Source organism: Aquila chrysaetos, chromosome 1, assembly GCF_900496995.4.
Source record: "Aquila chrysaetos chrysaetos chromosome 1, bAquChr1.4, whole genome shotgun sequence".
Taxonomy (NCBI): domain Eukaryota; kingdom Metazoa; phylum Chordata; class Aves; order Accipitriformes; family Accipitridae; genus Aquila; species Aquila chrysaetos.
The window spans coordinates 18,673,897-18,695,442 of NC_044004.1; the positions used below are offsets into that span (position 1 = coordinate 18,673,897).

Genomic DNA, 21,546 nt, shown 5'->3' on the forward strand with positions numbered 1-21,546 from the left:
TTTCTCCTTCTGTCATGCTGCATAGAAGCTGAGAGATGCTGCATAAAATTATTTTAGCTGTTGAAGACCTTGTCCCTGAATAGTTTAGTTGTTTACGTTAAACTGCTAACAGTGATTTACCTGGATGCAGAAAAAAAAATAATGTATTTGTAGCCTTGCTTATTGGGTATTTAAAAGTGCTAAAACCACTTCTTTACACTTCAATAAATACTGTAAAAATGTTAACGTTTCTTTAAAAACTTAAACATTTTTATATTTAAATATGTCATTGGGAGATCTTGCTCTGCAGACACTAGGAAGTCTTAGTAGAATTTCATTATAGTCATTTGAAGACTAAAGGTTATAGAAGTATTAAATCATTACTCTGAAAAAATATCGTTTGTCTGCTAGCTTATAGAAATATTCCATGTAGTTATACCATACGTGTTACTTAGACATTTACAAACACTAGATAACATAATACATGATGACTGCTGGGGTTTTTTTTTTCCTCCCCTGAGAAAACTTTCTCCTATGTCTCTTTGGTTTATTAAGGTTTTAAGTGGCATAGCATGTATATATGTTCAAGGGAGCAACTTTTAAAGCATACTTTCAAAATAGTGAAGAATAATGCATGGGAGGCATTATCATCCCATATGAAATCTGTAACTAACCCCAATCTGTTCTTCATTCTTTAATGCCACTTAAAATGAATTATTCTTTCTCTCTGCTGAAGACAGTATCCCTTAGCAGCATCTTCTAATCAAACTAAAGTTGAGTAGAGAACATGAGAGCTTAGTTCATGTTTTTGTCTTAATTGGGATTACTCTGTCTTTCTTTCCTTCTTGGCTATCTTTACTTTTGCAGGAGTTCACCATTTTGGCTGTAAGTAAAGTTCAGTGTCTGAGCTAAATCACAATGTACCTCCCAGCCCTGATGCACCTTCTACTAGTCTCAGTCTTTTCACCTTTGTCCAAGAAGAACCCACAGGTCCTTTCAGCTTCTCTTTGTTTTCTTTGTCACCCACCCTTGGTTCCTTATTGGATGTTTTCTCCTGATATGTTTAGGACGTTTTCTTTGACTGCCTCTGGGAAATGGTGGACAAAACTTTCAATGTGGTTCATTTTTATTGTACTTTTTATTTAATCTGTGACAGTAATACTGTTACTGTGGCACTGGACATTCAGTAATAAGAATGCCATGTCATGTAAGCAAGTATTAAACTTCAAATGCTTCTGTAACTTATACCTACTCCTTCCTCTTTTCCCTTGCTCTTATCCTTGGCCTAATGGATGCAGTTTTGATAATGTAGCGAGATTTTCTGTTGTGCTTGATCTAACCATGTGGTTGTGAGGTATGAGTAAAACATGGTTCTGTCAAGCACCATGGAACGTCACGCAGCTTTCTACAGCATGGCAAGCTGCTGAGGCTTAAGTCAGGATCACACATATTTTAAATTAAAGCTGAAAACAGGGCTTTCAATCTTATGTGTTTGAGATGATGTGGAGTATCGAGACTATAAAAAAAAAAATCACAGAGGTTAATGAAGTCCAGTGAACAATACAAATTTGTAACAAGAGAAAGAGAAAAGGTGGCATTCAGGATCTATTTATTCTTGATATAGAGAAAGAAAATAAATTCTAAAAGAATCAGTGGCATTTGTGTGATTAGCTATAACAAGGCTAGATTGGCTGACAACATAATCAGCAGAAAGTACAGCTGTGAAAAGCTCAAGTTAATGTTATCCTGTTATGTGAAGTTGGTCACAGTTTCTTTTTCCAGCATATCTTAAGCCCCTATATTTAACCCTCTCTTGAAGTCCTTGTGTCTGTACAGTATCACAAAGTTTATCATACATTTCCCAAGTTGCCCACCCGTTATCTGCATCGCAGACATCTTTTCAACCTTCTCACAAGAAGCAAATCTTATACTTTATTGACTCAGTATCTGTCTTTTGACTTGACTCTTCCACAGGCACTGAAGATTACAGATCCAAATTAAGTGGAGACTGCTTTGCAGATTTGGCTTGCCCTGAGAAATGCCGCTGTGAAGGGACCACAGTGGACTGCTCCAATCAGAAACTCAACAAAATTCCTGATCACATCCCCCAGTACACAGCAGAGTTGTAAGTTGAACCAATAATAAAGCATTATTTTCGTATGGAAAAACTAACTAAAATTTTCAAATATAAACCCACAGCTTTACTTTTTTGAACAACAAAAATTAAATGTAACCTCTGTGGTGCACTTCAAAGGACGAGTTATTAATAAAAATTATTTATGCATCATTTTAGTACCATGTGGCCTTAAAAACTTACAATAAATAAATAAGGTAACTATTCTAGGTTTCTAGTTCTCCAGTACATGAGCTACCCACTTGGATATTTTTGAAAGGTAGTGGGGTTTATTTTGCTTTTATCTTAACTACAAGAGCAAGTAGGACATCCAGTAACCAGAGGTCTGTCTTAAAAAGTGCTACCTAGGTGTTTAATAAAACAGAGCTGATTCTTCTTATGCAAAGCACACATTATGTGTGTCAGGCAGGAGACCAGAGGAAGATAAAGCAGGCAAACAAGACAGACTTGGGTTAAGAAGATGAGATAATAATATAATGAACAGAGATGAGCAGAAAAGAAGTCACAGTTTATTACTTGCTTAATAAGTGCCATATGGGAATGATTTGTAGGTATTACAACTGAAGTGGTCTTCAAGGAGGGGTTGAAAGATAAAATTAAGACAGCTTTACAAGGTTTTCCCATGCGCAAAGCATAGTATGAAAGGGAATGCAGAGATGCTTGAAGGATCAGCAGAAAGGCAGGAGATGAAAGTGACCATCATTGGCAGAGCAAAGGCAGGAGGAAATAGCTGTTTTTCCTAGGAGATTCAGTTTAAAGAACAAGGCAGAATGCTGAGGGACAAAAGAGAGGGACTTTGATTTGATGTAGTAAAGCGGGGACAGAGATGTGGAGACAGAAGTACTGTGATCAAGTTGTGACCCACAGGGGCGAGATGAGCAACAGTATGGCACATCTCTTAAAAGATAATCAGTCCACAGCTGGCATCAAAGCAACAGTACAGCAGTGAAGGTATGAAATAATGAGACCATGGTTAAGAATTTTGAATATCTGCACAGGAAAAGGAATTTGAAACAGAAATATTGTGTAAATAGAGATGGAGATTTTTGTCTGTCTCTGAGCTGGGAGAAGGAGTTGAACTTATTGATGTTTTAATTACAAATCTGAGTGGTAATTCTAGTTGTGCCCAGAATGGTGGCAAACTTAACTGAAAAAGTAGCATATGTGGGAAAAGCAAAGCTCAGCTTTTGGCCATGTTTGCACTGTTGATGTATTGTTAATAAAGTAATGCCAGAGAAGGAAAAATTGATACACAGTCTTGGGTAAAGGGAGATAGATTTCAGTGGAGAAATGCATTTTATGTTATGCTATAATATCTTGAGATAAAATTACTTGACTTGAAGAATAAAAACTGATAGAATGGGTAACGGGTTAAAGTATAGGAGGAGATCATAAGGTAATGGTTGTAAAAATCATAGCTACTGAACCAAGAGATGAGAAATGGAGTTGTTGAAGTGACAAGCATGTATTGTCTTGATTCTTAGCAGGATTCATGTTTAATTCTCTTTGCTCTGAAGAAATAATAATTTAGTATTTTAATTGTTGTTTTTCATATTCATTTATTTACATGTGGAAGATAAACTGTCAAGTGTTTTCTTTCTATAATTATGATTCATACATATTAAATTCAGAAGAAACAATTAAATCATCAAGGCTCATCTGCTGTTTATCCTAAACTCTCAAATTTCAGTCAACAAAAAAATTGTTTGACGAAAACATAATTCATGTTTCGTTACAGCAATTCTTTCAGAAAACATCCAGTCTTGTTTGAAGATATCAGTGGACTAAAAATCTACCATTTCTCTGAGAGTATTACAAAAGTTAATGGATTATCTCCCTTCACTTCTGTTAAAATCTTTTAAAATGGGAACTTTTACTTCCAGATGGAATCTGCTTCTCTTCAGTTTCCATCATTGCTTCTTTTATATCTTTTGCCATTAAAGAACCCTTTTCTATCCAATACTTTATCCAAGTAAGATGGTCTTAAACTGTAGCAAAGTTGCTATTCAACCTTCTTCTTGATAAGCTGTACAGATTGTTCTTCAAGTCTTTTGATGTAATAAAAATTTCAACAGCATTGCAAGTATTCTAGAGGGGATAAAGGAATTATTTCTGCATTTTTTTTACTTCCTCTAAAAATCCAATTGCTGTAGCTAAATATGCTCTTCTGGTATTTGCCTCACTGATACAAAAGTTACAGCTCTTTCTCTAGATTCCTCCTGTTATTCCTGGTCTTTGATGCACTACCTTTGTTGTTCCTCTTGGGACTTCGCACTCTAGTTCTAGGGCCGCTCTGTAATTTCCAGTTCACAACGTTTACTGGCATATATGAGAAGAGCAGCTAGTTAGCCTTTCTTTTCTTTTACCCACCAAATTTGAGATAAGGATACTTGTTAGCATCAAATGACGCTGATGCTTCTGTAACAGTGATGAGGAAGGCTAGATTATTTTCTGCAGGGTGTTGTTTGGAGCTGAGACTCAGCTTGGAAACAAAGATCAAAAGTGAGGAAAAGAGTGTTGATTTTGTGGATTGCGCAGTAATAATATCACATCAAAAAACCTATTTCTTCAGAGTAGTTGTTTTTAAAAAATCTGAAAATAATAATACAGTTCAAGACAGATACTTAATTGTAAAAGGTGAAAAAATTTATAAATGAGCCAAGTGATGTTCTAAATGTTTCTATTTTGTCGCTTGCTCATGGTCTTCCAGAAAACCAGCAAAAGATCTGTCTAATCTGCCACTGAAGTATTTGAGATAAAGTACAAGCCTGTAAATGCACCCCAGAAATAAAATATTTTTCAGGTAGCATTCTAATATATAGGAAAATTCAGGAAGCATTTGATAAATCACTCAAACCAGAGTCCCCAGGAGGAACACTAAATAAAAATTATTTCAGTCTTGTATGTTCAATTTATGTGATGATTTGGCAATAGCTGATATAATACCAGATCCTAACAAGATAGTTTTTGAAAGCATGAATATCACTGCAGTACATAGCCTTCCAGGAAGGTTCAGCTATTGTACCAAAACATGCAAATATTTTACCCGTTGTGTTAATAAAACAGGAAAAAGCATCAAATAAAACAGAGAAATATTTAGACATCCTCATCAAATGCTTCTTTGTTTACTTTTTTGTTTGAAGAATGACATTTCAGTACTTTTCTTTGAATAAACCAGATACAAGTCTTTTTACAATAATTTTCATGATACAGTGATTGACTGATTGTCTTTACCAATAAAGAGCACTGGGCTCAAAAAATAATGATATTAAGATCCAGAAGGAAGATATCACCACATCTGTTAATTTTCCAGTCATCTTCAATAATTTTGATTCCTCTGTATGTGGTATCACATACCACGATAGTAGAATGACAACTTCTTGCACAAGTATTTAACAATTCAAAATCTAAAGCCAGCAATCTCCAGCCATAGAAATGCCATGTGATCCATGTGGTCATTCTTCTGACCACAAACCCATAATTTGTAACTCTTGATGTCCCTTTATTTGTGGATATACCCTCAGTGATGATGTATGATTTGTGATATCACCGTATACACAAAGTTGGAGAGAAGATATGACTTGTGCTACATTTTTAACCAAACATAGTACAGTGATTCAACCCATGCTTCTTTTGCATCACAGAGAAGTATGGAGAAACTTCTCAAACACTGAAAATCTTCAAAACACATGGAAAATTCTTAAAATTGTTCTGTAATATTGATAGTAGACTAAGACTAGTTTAAATAAAATAAAAATTCAAATTCTACATATGACATTAGGTAGAACTAATTTGTGGTAGCACCACAAATACAAGATTGAGGAATAACCAGCAAGTAGTTCAAGATAAAAGGCTATGGTGGTGTTACCATACATATTAAAGATGAAGGAGTGCCATTGGGCACTGCTACAAATTTCATTTTGGGATGTATGTATAGGAGTATAGTATGTAAGTTATATGAAATAATTGTTTTACTGTACATAACAATAGTAAAATATCAGCTGGAATACTGTGTCAAGGACTTCACTTTTCAAAATGGATATGGATCACTTGGAAAAAATTTCAAGGAGAACAAGAATCATCTAGAAAATAAGATTTCTGAGGAAAATCTGAAAAGTTTGGATGCATTTGTGTGAAAGAAACTTGAGGGAGAGACAAAGTAAATTATTTTTAATATGTAAAAGGTTGTTGCAACGACGGAAAGATCAAATTGTTTGCCTTTTTCAATGGGGGTAGAAATGTTTGCAGTAGAGCACAGCAAGGAAGTATTATTAGAATCAATAAATGTTTTCACAAACAAGTCATTCTACTAGATGATATAGCACTAGAAAATTATTTGAAAATGTCAGCATTTATAGAATGCTTGGTGCTTCTGTTGTTGATGGACAGGGGAAAAAAGGCTGTTTACAATGATGAAGTAACTTTGTATATTGACACTGTGCAAAAATTTGTTTGATAAGGTCCCACTAAAAATCACATTAAGTCATTCAGCTGATTTCAGAGGTGGTAATTTTTGAAATTCATGTTCCTTGTACTTCAGTGTGGTGTACAAATGTTCTGTGTATATCCAAAAAACTCTTCCTGTCTTCTCTCAGTTTGGTTCCATGCTGAAACCATTGTACAGCCATACCTTCAGATTTACAACCTTCATTTCCCTTCTGGCTATCATTGAGAATCAGCAGGAAGGAGGGATGAACGAGCAGCTTGCTTTTATTTTCTAGGGTTTTTTTTAATCTTGTCTTGCAATAAGGCAATTCTGAAGAGCGTTCTGGGTTTAGAATTATGCTGAATTTCATTTCACAGTGATGTTGTCAGTCATCTCTTTTCCTTCCTATTTAAGATCTCTAAATAAAAGCTGGACAGACTCCCTTTCTTAATAAGATGACCCCATTAAAACATATAAAGAATCTAAGACTCATAATTTCCATTTTCTTTTCAAGAGAGGAAATAGGGAATACTGGGTCAGTGCAGATATTTTTTGCAATATAGATGGTCCCCTAACCTAGCAGCTGCTAAAGGTATACTATGCTGGAACAGCCTTGATACCTGAGCAGGAAAGATCAGTATCCAACTAGTATTTGTTGCTTATCGTATACCTTCTTGTAGTGTTAGAAAGCAGCATTTAATGCTTCCTTACGCAATATACGTGTGTTAGGTGTAGTGGTCTGAAGATAAACCATGGTCAGAGAAGTGTTTTTAACGTCTTGGGAAGACCTATGCAGTGTGTTTCAGTCCCTATGCAAAAGAAGCATTGAGCATAAAGTAATTAGTTCATTCTGTAAATAGTGTTCTGTGAGCACCTCCAGATGTCTGGCAGACCCCACCTGATATTCTTTAAAGAACAGTAAACTAATCTTCAGTGGTTTATACATAATTCTTTAAGATTTTTATTTATAAGTTGCCATGGAATCCTTCCTTAGTTACATTTTTGTTTTTCTTCCCTTAATAGAAAAATCAAAAACTACTTCTTATATTTCTCTGCAGTTTTAGTTGTATGATGTTTTGTGATCTGGTTTTGATTATGTATGTCTTATGTATGTCTAAGTTTAACTAATGAGAATGTTCATTCACAGGAATTATCAGAATTACAAATGTCAATATATATGGAATTGTTCTTCAGCTACCAGTTAAACACCAGCTATTCAGTTAAACCACTCTGAAAGTTTCACTTAGTGTGGAATATTCTGTACCAATGCCCGAATATGTTTTTCTGAAATTGATGTCATTTCTTGTAGGCGACTAAATAACAATGAATTTTCAGTCCTGGAAGCTACTGGAATCTTTAAGAAACTTCCTCAGCTGCGTAAAATGTAAGTGCAACTTCAGTGACCTTGTCTATTCAGATAGCACGTTAGCTCCTTGCTGTGTTTCTCCATCTTTCTTAGTTCTTATCTATAAAAGATTCAGAATATTTTAATCAAAAATCAAGAATGGGTTTAAATTAGTAACTGATGTAGGTTAGATTTGGCAGCTCTTCTCTATGGGACTAGGCACTGCCAGGAACTTCTCATGGTGTGTAGCTCCAGCACCTTCACTGCAACGTCCAGCCAGCTGGTCTGTTATGCAGCCACAGCAGGGAGCTCACAGTATATGCTGCTCAAAAAAGGTTCCAGTAATGTTTTGTAACTTCCTGTACTACTCCCTAACCAGGCAATTTTGCCTCTTTCAGCACATTCAAGACATGCCTTTGATTCTGTGCTTCATTAAACTGTCATTAGACAAGGGGAATATCAAAATTAAATGACTGAAAAAAAAAATGGTTTGATAGCTCATCCATGTAAGTCCATGTTCATGTTCTAAGAGGAGTTTATAAACTTACCAGTTACAGTTGTTACTAAAAATAAATTATGACAAGCTTTCTTTCACTTATTTAAAAGATGTATTTGAGGGTAGATCATTTAGTTAGACTTAGTGACTCTGTGCTCAATCTTTTCAGGATTAAATCCAAACATAAATAGTAAGTGAAGAAAAATGCAAATAAAAATAGATCTGATTAATGAAAATGATGCACTGCTTTGTAGCCACCAAGTTACTACCATTTGTAAAAGATCAGTCTACATTACTGGTGACCAAAATCTCAAGGGGAGCAATAGTATTACTCAAACTGTTGTTAGCCTTATCCAGATCCTTGCTGGCAGCTGTCATGATCACAATTAGTTAAATACTTATTACTGATTTTTTTAGTTAGTAGACAAAGATTTAAAAAAAAAAAAAAAACCACAACCAAAAATCAACTTTGCTTTTGACCTATCCACTTGAGTACACCTTGCCACTTCAGATTGGGCTAAGAGAATGTAGGAATGTCTGGCAGAGCAGTGTTCTGGTGCTATACACTACATACCTAGTTTTCTTCATTCCTCAAGGAGGTTTTCTTCATTCCTCAAGGAAGCTTTTTCATTCCTCAAGGATCTCAGGTTAGCACCCTTTGCAACTACAGAGTGCCTTTGAAATAAATAAAATACTTGATATGGCATACTTACACATGCACACATATATCAGCTCTTCATATTTAAGAAAAATGGGGAAAACGGAATATACTGTCAGTAATTACATATTTTCAGCCTATAAAGGTAGCTTAGTAAACATTTTGTGTCATCTAAAGCTAGTTTGCTGCTTTTTAGTTAAGGAGGTGTTCAAGATGAAAGAAAGAAAAGGAAGACTATTCATCAGTTTCAGTGTAGCTGTCTACTGGAACTCCCAAGAGCTTTGAAATCTGGATAATTAAGGAGGGACAAAATTGAGAAAATGTTAATGAAAAGTTAAAATTTTTAATAATACTGCTCTGTAACTTCCTAATATGGTTATCAGTTGTTGCAGCATTCTTCAGTTCAGAGTGTAATACAGTGAGTGGTTAAGGGTGACCGGAAAGCAGTGAGGTAGTGATGTTATAGAGACACCCATATGAGTGAATTCTGTATTTTTATGGAGCTCATATTTCTTCTGGAGGTTCAAATAGGTGCAAAGGTCTTTCTGCACAGTTGACATTGAAAAATTGGGGCCTAAATGTTAAATTGATTTGATGGTTCATCAGTAATAAAGCATGTGTATGCCCCGCATCATTGATTAGCTATGCAACATTAATCCTTAACATATCCCTGTGAAGTGGGAGAAGTAGTATCCATGTTACACAAGGAACAAATAAGATATTAGGAAACTTAGGGCTTGACACGGATAAGCTAGCTAAGAGAAGAAATAATGAGTTTCTTGATTCCAGTCTTGAGCAGCACCTTACAGGAGGCTGAACAGCTCCACTGTGAAACTAAATGAAAGCAGTGATGGTGGATGTCTACCTACACTTTCGTAAAGCTTTTGACACCGTTTCACACAGCATTCTCCTGGAGAAACTGGCTGCTCATGGCTTGGACGGGTGTACGCTTCGCTGGGTAAAAAACTGGCTGGCTGGATGAGCCCAAAGAGTGGGGGAGAATGAAGTTAAATCCAGTCGGCAGCCTGTCACAAGTGGTGTTCCCCAGGGCTCTGTACTGGGGCCAGTTCTGTTTAATATCTTTATCAACAATCTGGACGAGGGGATCGAGTGCACCCTCAGTAAGTTTGTAGATGACACCAAGTTGGGAGGGAGCGTTGATCTGCTTGAAGGCAGAAAGGCTTTACAGAGGGATCTGGACAGGCTGGATCGATGGGCCGAGGCTAATTGTATGAAGTTCAACAAGGCCAAGTGCCGGGTCCTGCACTTGGGTCACAGCAACCCCATGCAGTGCTACAGGCTTGGGGAAGAGTGGCTGGAAAGCTGCCCAGCAGAGAAAGACCTAGGGGTGCTGGTGGACAGCCGACTGAATATGAGCCGGCAGTGTGCCCAGGTGGCCAAGGCGGCCAACGGCATCCTGGCCTGCATCAGAAATAGTGTGGCCAGCAGGAGCAGGGAGGTGGTTGTTCCCCTGTACTCGGGACTGGTGAGGCCGCACCTTGAGTACTGTGTTCAGTTTTGGGCCCCTCACTACAGGAAAGACATGGAGGTGCTGGAGCGTGTCCAGAGGAGGGCAGCAAAACTGGTGAGGGGCCTGGAGCACAAGTCTTATGAGGAGCAACTGAGGGAGCTGGGGCTGTTTAGCCTGGAGAAGAGGAGGCTGAGGGGAGATCTTATCGCTCTCTACAGCTACCTGAAAGGAGGTTGTAGTGAGGTGGGTGTTGGTCTCTTCTCCCAAGTAATGAGCGATAGGATGAGAGGGAACGGCCTCAAGTTGCACTGGGGGAGGTTTAGATTGGACATTAGGAAAAATTTCTTCACTGAAAGGGTTGTCAAGCACTGGAACAGGCTGCCCAGGGAAGTGGTGGAGTCACCATCCCTGGAGGTATTTAAGACATGTAGATGTGGCACTTAGGGACATGGTTTAGTGGTGGACTTGGCAGTGTTAGGTTAACGGCTGGACTCAGATGATCTTAAAGGTCCTTTCCAACCTAAATGATTCTATGATCCTATGATTGTATCCTTCACCACAGGCAAGGTGTACATTAAATTACAGCTAGGCTAGAGATGAGTAGTCAGCACTTAAGATTAAGCCACAACTCCTTGTTTTCTATGTCTTAGATAATGGCACCAGTTAATTCTGGCAAGTGTGTGAATTTTTGTTCTAACAAATAGTATTGTTCGTGATTTGAACAATTAAAATACTGTTCTAGAAATTGCATCAAATAAAGTTTGATTTTCTTCCCAACACCATTAATTCCATCAAATAAAAAGTTTTTAGCTTCAGTTCATTTTACGTTGTCTCAGAGCATTTTTAAGAGCTTTTTAAAAATCACTAGTGTATTATAACACTCTTTAGTGTGTAAATATGTACTTCTATAATATGTGTAAATAGTTATATGAAACAAAACAAAAGGAGGCAAGAATAACATGAAAAATCTTTAAGAAAATGTGTGTTGTTGAGTATGAATGCTTTTGTATATATAGTACAGATACTACCCATTTGGGATGTAATTTCCATATTTCAACTAAAAACCATAAACACTAAATATTTTGGCAGTATCTTAGGTCATTTTCCCACATCTTGATCTGCTTTGCATGCGAATTGCAGATAAATGAACTATCTTGCTTATAAGCCCTCCTTTTTAACTAATGTCATAAATGATTAACATTTCATGTACTGTTTACATTCACACATTTCATTTACATATGTTGCTGTTTATACTGTTTTCTTATATTTGTGTTTACCAAGATGAAATAAAGAAATCGGAGTGGTTAGTTGTGCTGGTACTCATACAGTATCATTCTGTTATTAATTCATCTAATAATGCTACAAGGACTGGAGACATGAAAAAATACAGTCACTGACAAGATTCAAAATTATGAAAAGATGTTGTTGTGTGGCAGCAGCATGGACTGGGTAATTGCCATTATTTAAGAACATCTTCCAAAGATTGCGTTAAAAATCCTTACTTCTTCAGTTAGCAGGGCATTGAATTATGCTTTTATTGGTTCAAAGTTGAACAATATATTCATTGCTTTTACACAATAACTCAGTATCTTGAAATCTATGCGGACTGCAGCATTTAACAGTTAACTTGGGGTATTTAAAAAAGAAAACATATTTTTCTCTGTTTCTTTTAATGTGTAATAGAAACCTGAGCAATAACAAGATTACAGATATTGAAGAAGGAGCATTTGACGGAGCCTCTGGTGTGAATGAGCTATTGCTCACTAGCAACCGCTTGGAAAGTGTTCGACACAAAATGTTTAAAGGACTAGAAAGTCTCAAAACACTGTAAGTGTAATTATTTGCATGTTTTCATTCTTCCTTTCTGCCAGGTACTTTTTAAAGTAATGTTCTATCTGTCCTAAAAAAATTGATTTTGGAGGATTAGCTCTGGATTATTCAAGCATATCTTGGTTTTTATTCCTATTTTACAAAAAGTTATCATACGTTATATGAATTCATTAATTACTAATTATGGATATAATGTAGCTGAAATTTTTTGTTGTGGTTACTTGACTACAGAAATTTTGAGTCCTCTGAAATGATGAAGCGGTTGAGAATGGGTAGACATCCAACTGCAGAAACGGAAATAGGGATAATCATCTGCTTCAAAGTAACAGAATTTTGCACGGGAATTACACATTTTACGTAATGGAGTCTGATTCAATTCAGCTCAACCATTACTGGGAATTTTGCTAGAGGAAAAAATGATTCTGGTGGATACTGAAATGTGGGAAATTATTCTCTCCTAAGTAATTTTAATGTCATTTCAACAGTGAAGGGAGGAATAAAAGCACTATAGCTTGAACTCATTTCATTCTTTCCATGAAGGCAGTTTAGCTCTTTCCACTTAAAAAAAGATGTTTATACAATCCACAGCTTCTTGGCCTTCTTCAGAGAGCCTGTCCTGATCAGCAGAGCAGAGCCAAGATTAAATGATCTCTGGAGCTTCAGCTGTCCATAGACCTTAGGTATTTTTAATAAATCAGGCCTTTCATTTCTAACTTTGCATTTAAAGCTGCTAAAATTGTTAGAAGCAGCTATTCTTAGACAAGAACATGGGGAAAAATAGTCATTTATTGATGGACAGATAGGAGAACAGCAAACTTCAAAGCTCATATGTTTTACAGAAATATGAGAGATTTTAGAATAGGTGTTTCTTGCTTAGTATTCTTAAATTTTTACTAAATATTAGAATAATGCTAAGGAGGACTCAGGGTAGCCTGATTTCATTTAATTGAAACGCTTAAGAATGAAGTAGAAGTGGTTTCTAGAATTTATCTTAAGAAAATGCAGGTCAAAGGGGCCTCAGGAAGACGTCAGCTGGTACTACCTTCTGCTCCATCTAAATAGCAGTTCTGGAGTCATTAGGCTTGGAAACATGAAGAGGGGGCTGCTGTGTGTCTCTGATTTGGGGAATTTCAATCAGTTTAATTTATAGTCATATAACACACTCATAATTACCGATTCCGGTATTGAAAGAAAAAAACCCACAGAAATGCTTAGGGGAAACACCCCTTGCCTCTGTGAAACCTACCCGCCCATCTTTCTGTTTTCCAGTCCCCTCAGAGCACACTGTCCTCTGTCCCTTCAGTGAGGTGACAGGCAGCACAGGGGTCACGGCGCTTGTGGTTCCTCCACTGGTAGCAGTCCCTTTGGAGTCACACCTCTTGGCCCTTGCTTGGGCCACCACTTCAGCTCTGGCCTCTGCTCGGGCTAAGCTAAGAAATGCTGATCCTTCCTTCCTCAGGATGCTGAGGAGCAACCGCGTGAGCTGTGTGGGAAACGACAGCTTCACGGGCCTGAGCTCAGTCCGCCTGCTCTCGCTGTATGACAACCAGATCACCACCGTGGCACCCGGCTCCTTCGATACGCTGCATTCGCTCTCTACGTTGTAAGTCACGTTTGTGTTTTACCTTACCCAAGTTTAAACATCTAATGTTTTGGGGACATTTCTGTTAATGGTTTACTGTATAATTCCACAGCGTGAGGTAAAGTTAAGGGAAAAAAAGAGTTCATAGAGGGATTTTGAGAAAGGTTATTTTCTGAACCGTCTTGGACACATGAAGAGTGCAGTGTTAGACTGGTTTCCAGAAGTGCCTGAGAAGGCAGGAAAAATGTACTGCTTGCCCCCCTCACTGATCCGAGCCCAGGTAGAGAGCCACATTTTGGGTAGGCATTGCACAGTCGCAGCTGTTCACATCACCGTGTTGTCTGTCTTTCTGCACTGTGCCATCCAATTATTATCTTAATTTCCTCGGCCTACTGAGCATCTTAATTCATATATGTTTTATAATGAAGCTTCAGTCTCATTTTCTATGAAAAAAAGCATCTCTTTTTTATTTAAATATGACGTAATTTAAGGGAGGGGAAAATGCTGAGCAAAGCTGCCACCCAGTTTACCGAAGAAATGCTTTTTGTAGGTAGCATCATTCAGGAAAGCACTTAATCCCCTTTTTACATAAAAAGTGACACTTTGCACCAAGTGACTAATTTGTGCCTATTAGGGATGACATGTTTATAAATAATGGAATTGTCAATAGGTTTGTGCTGAAGTAAGGAGATGCCAAAAGTACTGAGACTTCTAGAAGTAAATTCATTTTTATAACTGGCATGTAATCAACTTAGCTGTCACTTCAGATAGGAAACTTATTCTCTAGAGCAAATAAAAGATGGAAATCTTGAGATGACAAATTAATGGAATAGCTGTTGTCAGGTTAAAGCTAATAATGTAAAGTAATCAGCCTTCATCTCTGTATGAAATTACTGCATTATCAGTACAGAGTGGCTTGACAACAAGTCAGGTCTTTGACAGTTTTAAATTATTTCTAAATGAGTTATATCAAGATTCACCATACAGAGCCTAAATTGTAGCTTTCACCTATGGTTTGTACATAGTATTGTTTGAAGAACAGTATTTAAGCTTAGCTTTTTGAAAATAGAACACTTAGGATGAAAAAATGGTGTCATCCGAAGTAAACTTTCCTGTGGTTCTCAGAAACCTCTTGGCCAATCCCTTCAACTGCAACTGCCATCTTGCATGGCTTGGAGACTGGCTAAGGAAGAAACGCATTGTGACGGGGAACCCTCGTTGCCAAAAACCCTACTTCCTCAAAGAGATTCCCATCCAGGATGTAGCAATTCAGGATTTTACATGCGATGATGGTAAGAAAATTAATATTTGAACTTTTTATAATTACAGCTTTCATATGTATAGCTGCATGATTCCCATAGATCCCAAAGTGTTATGCTTTAAGTAACTTCATCTGCGCTTCATGCTCCATTTCTACATCAGTTTAAAAATCTTCCACCCATTTTTGGATGATCAGCAAGCACACGGCTATTGTATATATGCTTTCAAAAGTTCTTCTTGCCTATGTTCAGTACTGCAAATCATAATTTAGAGATAATATAAAAATTAAATAAATTGATCAAATGTAGTTCAGATGAGAATATTTTCAAATGCTGATGCTTGAATCAAGCACTCTTTCAGGTTACTTGATCAAATAACATGCCATTTTGCTTAGTTTGTGACTTCCTCAATGCTTAATAAAAAAAAAAGGCTGCTATCTTGCATCTCTCTCACACATGCTTCCATTTATTGCATTATTAGTTTGTCAATTTTAAAGGCTGTAACTTTTCTCTAAATAGATTCTGTTTATTTTTAATAATTTTTTAATTTTGAAAATCAACATATATTTTGTTTTATTATCTTTCATTTTAAGTTTTGTTCTTTCTTTAATGATCTTTCTCTCCATATAGTAGCATTTTTACCTAGTAAAACAGTATTGTACTAAATAAAGCATCACTTTAAATGTAAATTCTTGGAGCAATGGTTTACAGAGATGACTTAATGTTTTCCCTACCTAGAGATATCATAATGTAGAAATAACATGTTTGCTTATAGGAATTCCAGGTGCGATATTATTGCTAATACCAAAGTGACATTTCTATAGCAAGCTTAGCATTTGTTTGTTTTTATTAACCAGGAAATGATGACAATAGCTGCTCTCCACTGTCCCGCTGTCCTGCAGAATGTACTTGTCTAGACACAGTTGTTCGCTGCAGCAACAAAGGCCTAAAAGCTTTGCCTAAGGGCATCCCAAAAGATGTAACGGAACTGTAAGTGGCACACTTCCCTTTTATGAAAATCAATGTCAGATTTATATTGTCAGGTTCAAGAATGAGGGGAGGAGAAAATGAAGAATTGGATTCAGTAGATCAGCTGACATTTATTAATATACCACTTCATAGATATAAAGACTTGCACAGTATCTTGAGAAATTTGAGGTTAAGTTTGAATTAGCAAGGCTCTGTAAGTCCCAAAACACTCTAAGAACTATCTGTTACTGAAAAGCTTTAAAAATATATGTATATGAAATCGTAATCACTCTCAGAATTTATATCCTCAACACTGAACCGTCCCGTAACTGAACATGGATATCATGTTGCAATGGGTTAAATTATGGGCAACAGTGAATCTGATTAATCTATGGTCGCTGTTTAGAAAGGAATGAAGAAGTTCAATTACATGAAAAAGCAAAAAGAAAACAATCTATTAATGTGTTTGCATATTTTCATAATAAATGTGGTTTTGTGATATTTCAAAAAGACTGGTTTTAATAGAAAGTCTTACTTTTCGTATGGGCAGTCTTATACAATCTGGGATATTTTATTAATCTCTTGATAAATTTTTATATGAGAAAAATGGTTAAGATTGCATTTTATGAGAAAATATAATTTGAATATGCAGATGGACAGTAACATTGATATAAAAAAGAGCTTGCTACCTCACATATTGTTTGAAGGTAATAACTGAATAAGCTACTCGTAAGACTGGATGAGTCAATTTTTATGCATTATGAAGGGGAAAATATAAACCTAAAAATTGGGTTATTCATCTGTTTTGAATTTTGATCAGATAGGTCACAAGACTGAAAGAAATAGAAATTATTTACAAGAAAAAAAGTTGGGTTTGTGTTAGCTATGGCAAGTATTTAATATTAAATTACTAATGCTTCATAGTGACTGATTATTGTAGTGCTTTTTCAGAAGACATCATAACTGTGTATCTTAAGTCACTAAGACAGTGACTTTATTGTTTTACCATGTGGTATTATACAGAAGATTCTGAAATGTCCACCACTAGTTCGGTGCTTAATACCATCCAAAAGGCTTTAGTCATTAATGAAGAGAAATTGTTAAGAACTCAGACTAGCACACAGCTATATAAACCTATAACTTACTTCATTAGGTTTTGTTGTTGGTTTTTTCTCTTGAATAGAAGGTAACTTAATTAAATATAGTCTGGCCTAATAAATAAAATTTGACAATGTAAGGGCATCAATGTAATGTAAAATTAAGCAGCTAAAGAGAGATACTTTTGGAATTGCAAGTGGAACCCTGAGTGTGACTGAAAACTCATTTGTGCACAATTTTGTATGCTTTAATTAGTGTCTAAGCATGCAATTTAGCATATTTTTCAAAAGGATAATGGAGGTGTTTCCTGTTAGCAGTTGCATACTGATTGATTCTTCTTGTTCATTAGCATGCATAACCCTTCCAAGATGTACTCTTTATGTGTTTTATAAAATATCTTAATAGTTGCTTCATTTGAACAAGGAGGAATTTTTATCAGCCAAGTGGATATTTCTAGGACTTCAGTTCTGATGAAACTAAAGCAATATATTCTAATATATCACAGAATGATAGAATCATAGAATGGTTTGGGTTGGAGGTGACCTTAAAGATCACTTAGTTCCAATTCCCCTGCCATGGGCAGGGACACCTTCCACCAGACCAGGTTGCTCAAAGCCCCATCCAACCCGGCCTTGAACACTTCCAGGGATGAGGCATCCACAGCCTCTCTGGGCGACCTGTTCCAGTGCCTCACCACCCTCACAGGGAAGAACTTCTTCCTTACGTCTAATCTAAATCTACCCTCTTTCAGTTTAAAGCCATTACCCCTTGTCCTATCACTACATGCCCTTGTAAAAAGTCCCTCTCCAGCTTTCTTGTAGGCCCCCTTTAGGTGTACTGGAAGGCTGCTATAAGGTCTCCCTGAAGCCTTCTCTTCTCCAGGCTGAACAACCCCAACTCTCTCAGCCTGTCTTCATAGGAGAGGTGCTCCAGCTCTCTGATTATCTTCGTGGCCCTCCTCTGGACTCGCTCCAACAGGTCCATGTTGTTCTTATGTTGGGGGCCCCAGAGCTGAATGCAGTACTCCAGGTGGGGTCTCACCAGAGTGGAGTAGAGGGGGGCAATCACCTCCCTCAACCTGCTGGTCACGCTTCTTTTGATGCAGCCCAGGATATAGTTGGCTTTCTGGGCTGCAAACGCACATTGCTGGCTCATATTCAGTTTTTCATCCATTAATACCCTCAAGTCCTTCTCCTCAGGGCTGCTCTCAATCCACTCATCACCCAGCCTGTATTTGTACTTGGGATTGCCCCGACCCATGTGCAGGACCTTGCACTTGGACTTGGCCTTGTTGAACTCCACGAGGTTTGCATGGGCCCACCTCTCAAGCCTGTCAAGGTGACTCTGGATGACATTCTTTTATCTGTCAATAAAAGAATTTTCTCGGAATACTTAGTCCTTCAAAAAGTTTAAATGTTGTTCATTTCTTTCTTAGTAATTAAGTATATGAGCCCATGCTCCATTCGCCACCATTTATGTAATGCCATTAACATAGTGTAAGCTTAAAACTTGTTGAGACACGTATTTTGGATTTGGCAAGCAGCCCTAAGGAAGGCATAGTCCAAGGGAAAAAAAAAAAAAAAACGAAAGAAAAAGCTTTTTCATTAGATGTAGATAGTTATTTCATTAAGTTTAACTGTGTTTCAGCCCATCCTTTTAGTCAAGACAAAAGTTTCCAAAGATGCTGCAGCATACTTAAAGACATTAAGCTCAAAATTAATCTAAGAATGTCTCTATCAGAGGCTGCTCTTAATTCAAGTGTGTTCCAAGTATTTGGATGGCTAAAACATATTCTTTATGTAGGGATAATGAGGGTGTAGTTTTTACTTGGGTTCCAGGAGACACAAGTAATACCACCATCAGGAAGTCATTTGCCCCAGTTGAGAAACTAAAGATGTTTAATCTTCCTGCTACTGTCTGCTTCATTTCAGAGAATCAGGTAAATTCAGCACTTCTTATAATCTCTAAACTATTTGCCCTGGTTACATGAAGAGCCCCTCCACTTGCACTTTGTAATGACTGGCTGTACACTGGAAGCTTTTTAGGCAAGGCTTGTTACCTTCCTTTGCCTGTAACTCGGGTGCCGATACAGTTTGATGGCTCTGTACCTGTTAACTCTAAGGATGAACAAGTCTGTTTTCGAGAATTATGAGCATGGAAGAAGAGCAAGGAATATAATACAGGAGCTGTAACCCTACAAAGAGGAGAAAAAAAAAAAAATCTAACTTTCTAGTGAAGGATAATTGATTACTGTCTTTAGTCCCTAACATACTCCATAGGAACAGGCTTGTGGTATGTCATGCCTGATATATCATGAAATATACAGGGAGAAATTAGGGAAGGTGACCTGAACCGCCGGCATGACAAATGAATTTGCTGTTAGAGCTGGGACCAGCCCTTGCTGTTTCTACTGTAAAGGACTACCTCTGCAATGTCAGGGTCTGTTTCTATTTACAATAGCTCAAAATCCACACTTAATGCGAGTTGCAGAAGTCAGATTTACTTTTCACCTGTAGGTGTGTGTGAAATGGAGATGATAAAGACCTAATTTTGCAGAGTCTTTATGAAATAACAGAAAATACTATGTAAGAGTTGGTTGTTATTACTGTTACTTCATAATACTCATAATATCTGATACAATGGCATTTGGATCTTAGGCTACAGGTCCTCAGTTGTGTCTCTAAAAACCAAAATTTGTAGGCAAGTTTTTGTATGAAACGGAAATAGTATGTATTCATTTGTTATTAACTTTACTGTTGGATTCTAAGATTAGTAGATGAAGATGCTACTGTTTTAACAAAAACCATAATGCTCTATGTTTTATTTTTCTATTTTAGTTATTTGGATGGAAATCAGTTTACCCTTGTTCCAAAAGAGCTTTCCAACTACAAGCATTTAACACTTATGTAAGTAGTTTTAGAGCAACATCCTCTACTACAATGAAAAAATACAAACCAAAACAAAATACCCTACTACATTATACCTGGGTTTAGTTGTAAGAAAAAAACCATAAAATGTATCTTATCTTTTAGCAAATATGATGCGCAACCACTTTTTACAACAGAGGATATTTTGTTCGGCTTAACACATCCTACATATTATATACTCTGTCACATTTTATAAGCAGGGGTATTTCATTCCAGTGATTACACCACAAAGTAAATAAGCAGGAATTATAGGTAGCCTGAAAAGGGATGTAAAATCTTACAAAGTTAGGGTAATTAGGGTAAGGCGTTAGGGTAATACAGCATTTTGTTACGAAGCTCCATAAAGGCACTAGAATTATTTCATTTACAAAAGAAACATTCTGTCCTATGCTTCATTCTGTGGTATGCTTTGCATAGGAATAGCACATACTGCTGTTGTAACACTTGAGTGTAACCCCTTCTGTTTCTCCCACAAGATATGGTTTAATGACTCAAGAAGAGAGCTTGTCTAGAACGCCTTACTCCCGACTCTATTGCTGACTCACTCTCTGATTTGAGGCAAATCACTAGCTGCTCTAAAATTTATTACCTCTACTTCATGAATGATTTGAATGTGATTTCTGTACCTTGTAAGAGTACAGTGAGAGGAACAGGAAGACTGTCAATGTAAATGGCTGTAATTCCATGGCCTTTGTTAGGACTATAAAAATTTATACCAGCTGAGGTTGAACTGTGTAACATTCTGAAAGCAGTTTGTGGTTTCATTTTAATCAGAATAAAAAGTGGAGGGGAGTAACAAAATCCCTTAAATTTCTTTTTGACTGGGTTTAGAGCTTTGCTGCAAAAATTGAAAATGGTTTGACATTCAAAAACAAGAACTCGGTTTCCTTTATTTACCTCATGCTAGACAAAAGTGGTCACGGTCACAAATTTAGAAAAAAAAATGTTTCTAAAACTTTTTGTATTTTGCAAATAATGTCAGGAAAAAACTCTTGCAACATTCTCAGATGTATACAGCATAGAACCTATAGGAAATCTTTGTGGATTGTTTAGGGAAGTAATACAAGAACTAACTTGCAGCACACAGAAAATACAAACTTTAGAACCTCAGTACCAGAAGAAAGCGTATAGATTGGACTGTGTGCAGTAACAGTATCAGTGGAGACTGGATATATGGCTGGAGATGAGGTTAATTAGAGGCATAGTGACAAGGCTTCCATCACAGAGATTAATTACTTGTGGTGTATTTTTGACAAACACAGACAGAAATTGTATAACTTTACCTCCTAATCAGAAAATACACACAAACAATTTAGCAGACATGTAATACAATAAATTATAGTTGAACAGTAAATAAAATGCAAATAAGATG

General features: G+C 36.8%; 1 protein-coding gene across 21 annotated transcripts in view; it reads left to right on the forward strand.

The window, feature by feature from the left end:
* The window catches only part of SLIT2 (slit guidance ligand 2), a 274,531-nt gene that overhangs the window by 203,345 nt on the left and 49,640 nt on the right, over positions 1–21,546 (forward strand). For 11 of the 21 annotated variants that reach the window (XM_030013996.2, XM_030014001.2, XM_030013938.2 and 8 more), the window contains 8 exons: positions 847–864; positions 1,954–2,104; positions 7,849–7,923; positions 12,193–12,336; positions 13,799–13,942; positions 15,047–15,213; positions 16,038–16,170; positions 20,085–20,153. In XM_030013996.2, coding sequence (XP_029869856.1) covers positions 847–864; positions 1,954–2,104; positions 7,849–7,923; positions 12,193–12,336; positions 13,799–13,942; positions 15,047–15,213; positions 16,038–16,170; positions 20,085–20,153 — 901 coding nt within the window. The remainder of the gene's footprint in view (positions 1–846; positions 865–1,953; positions 2,105–7,848; positions 7,924–12,192; positions 12,337–13,798; positions 13,943–15,046; positions 15,214–16,037; positions 16,171–20,084; positions 20,154–21,546) is intronic. The other 10 variants (XM_030013958.2, XM_030013988.2, XM_030014026.2 and 7 more) reach the window with 1 other exon arrangement.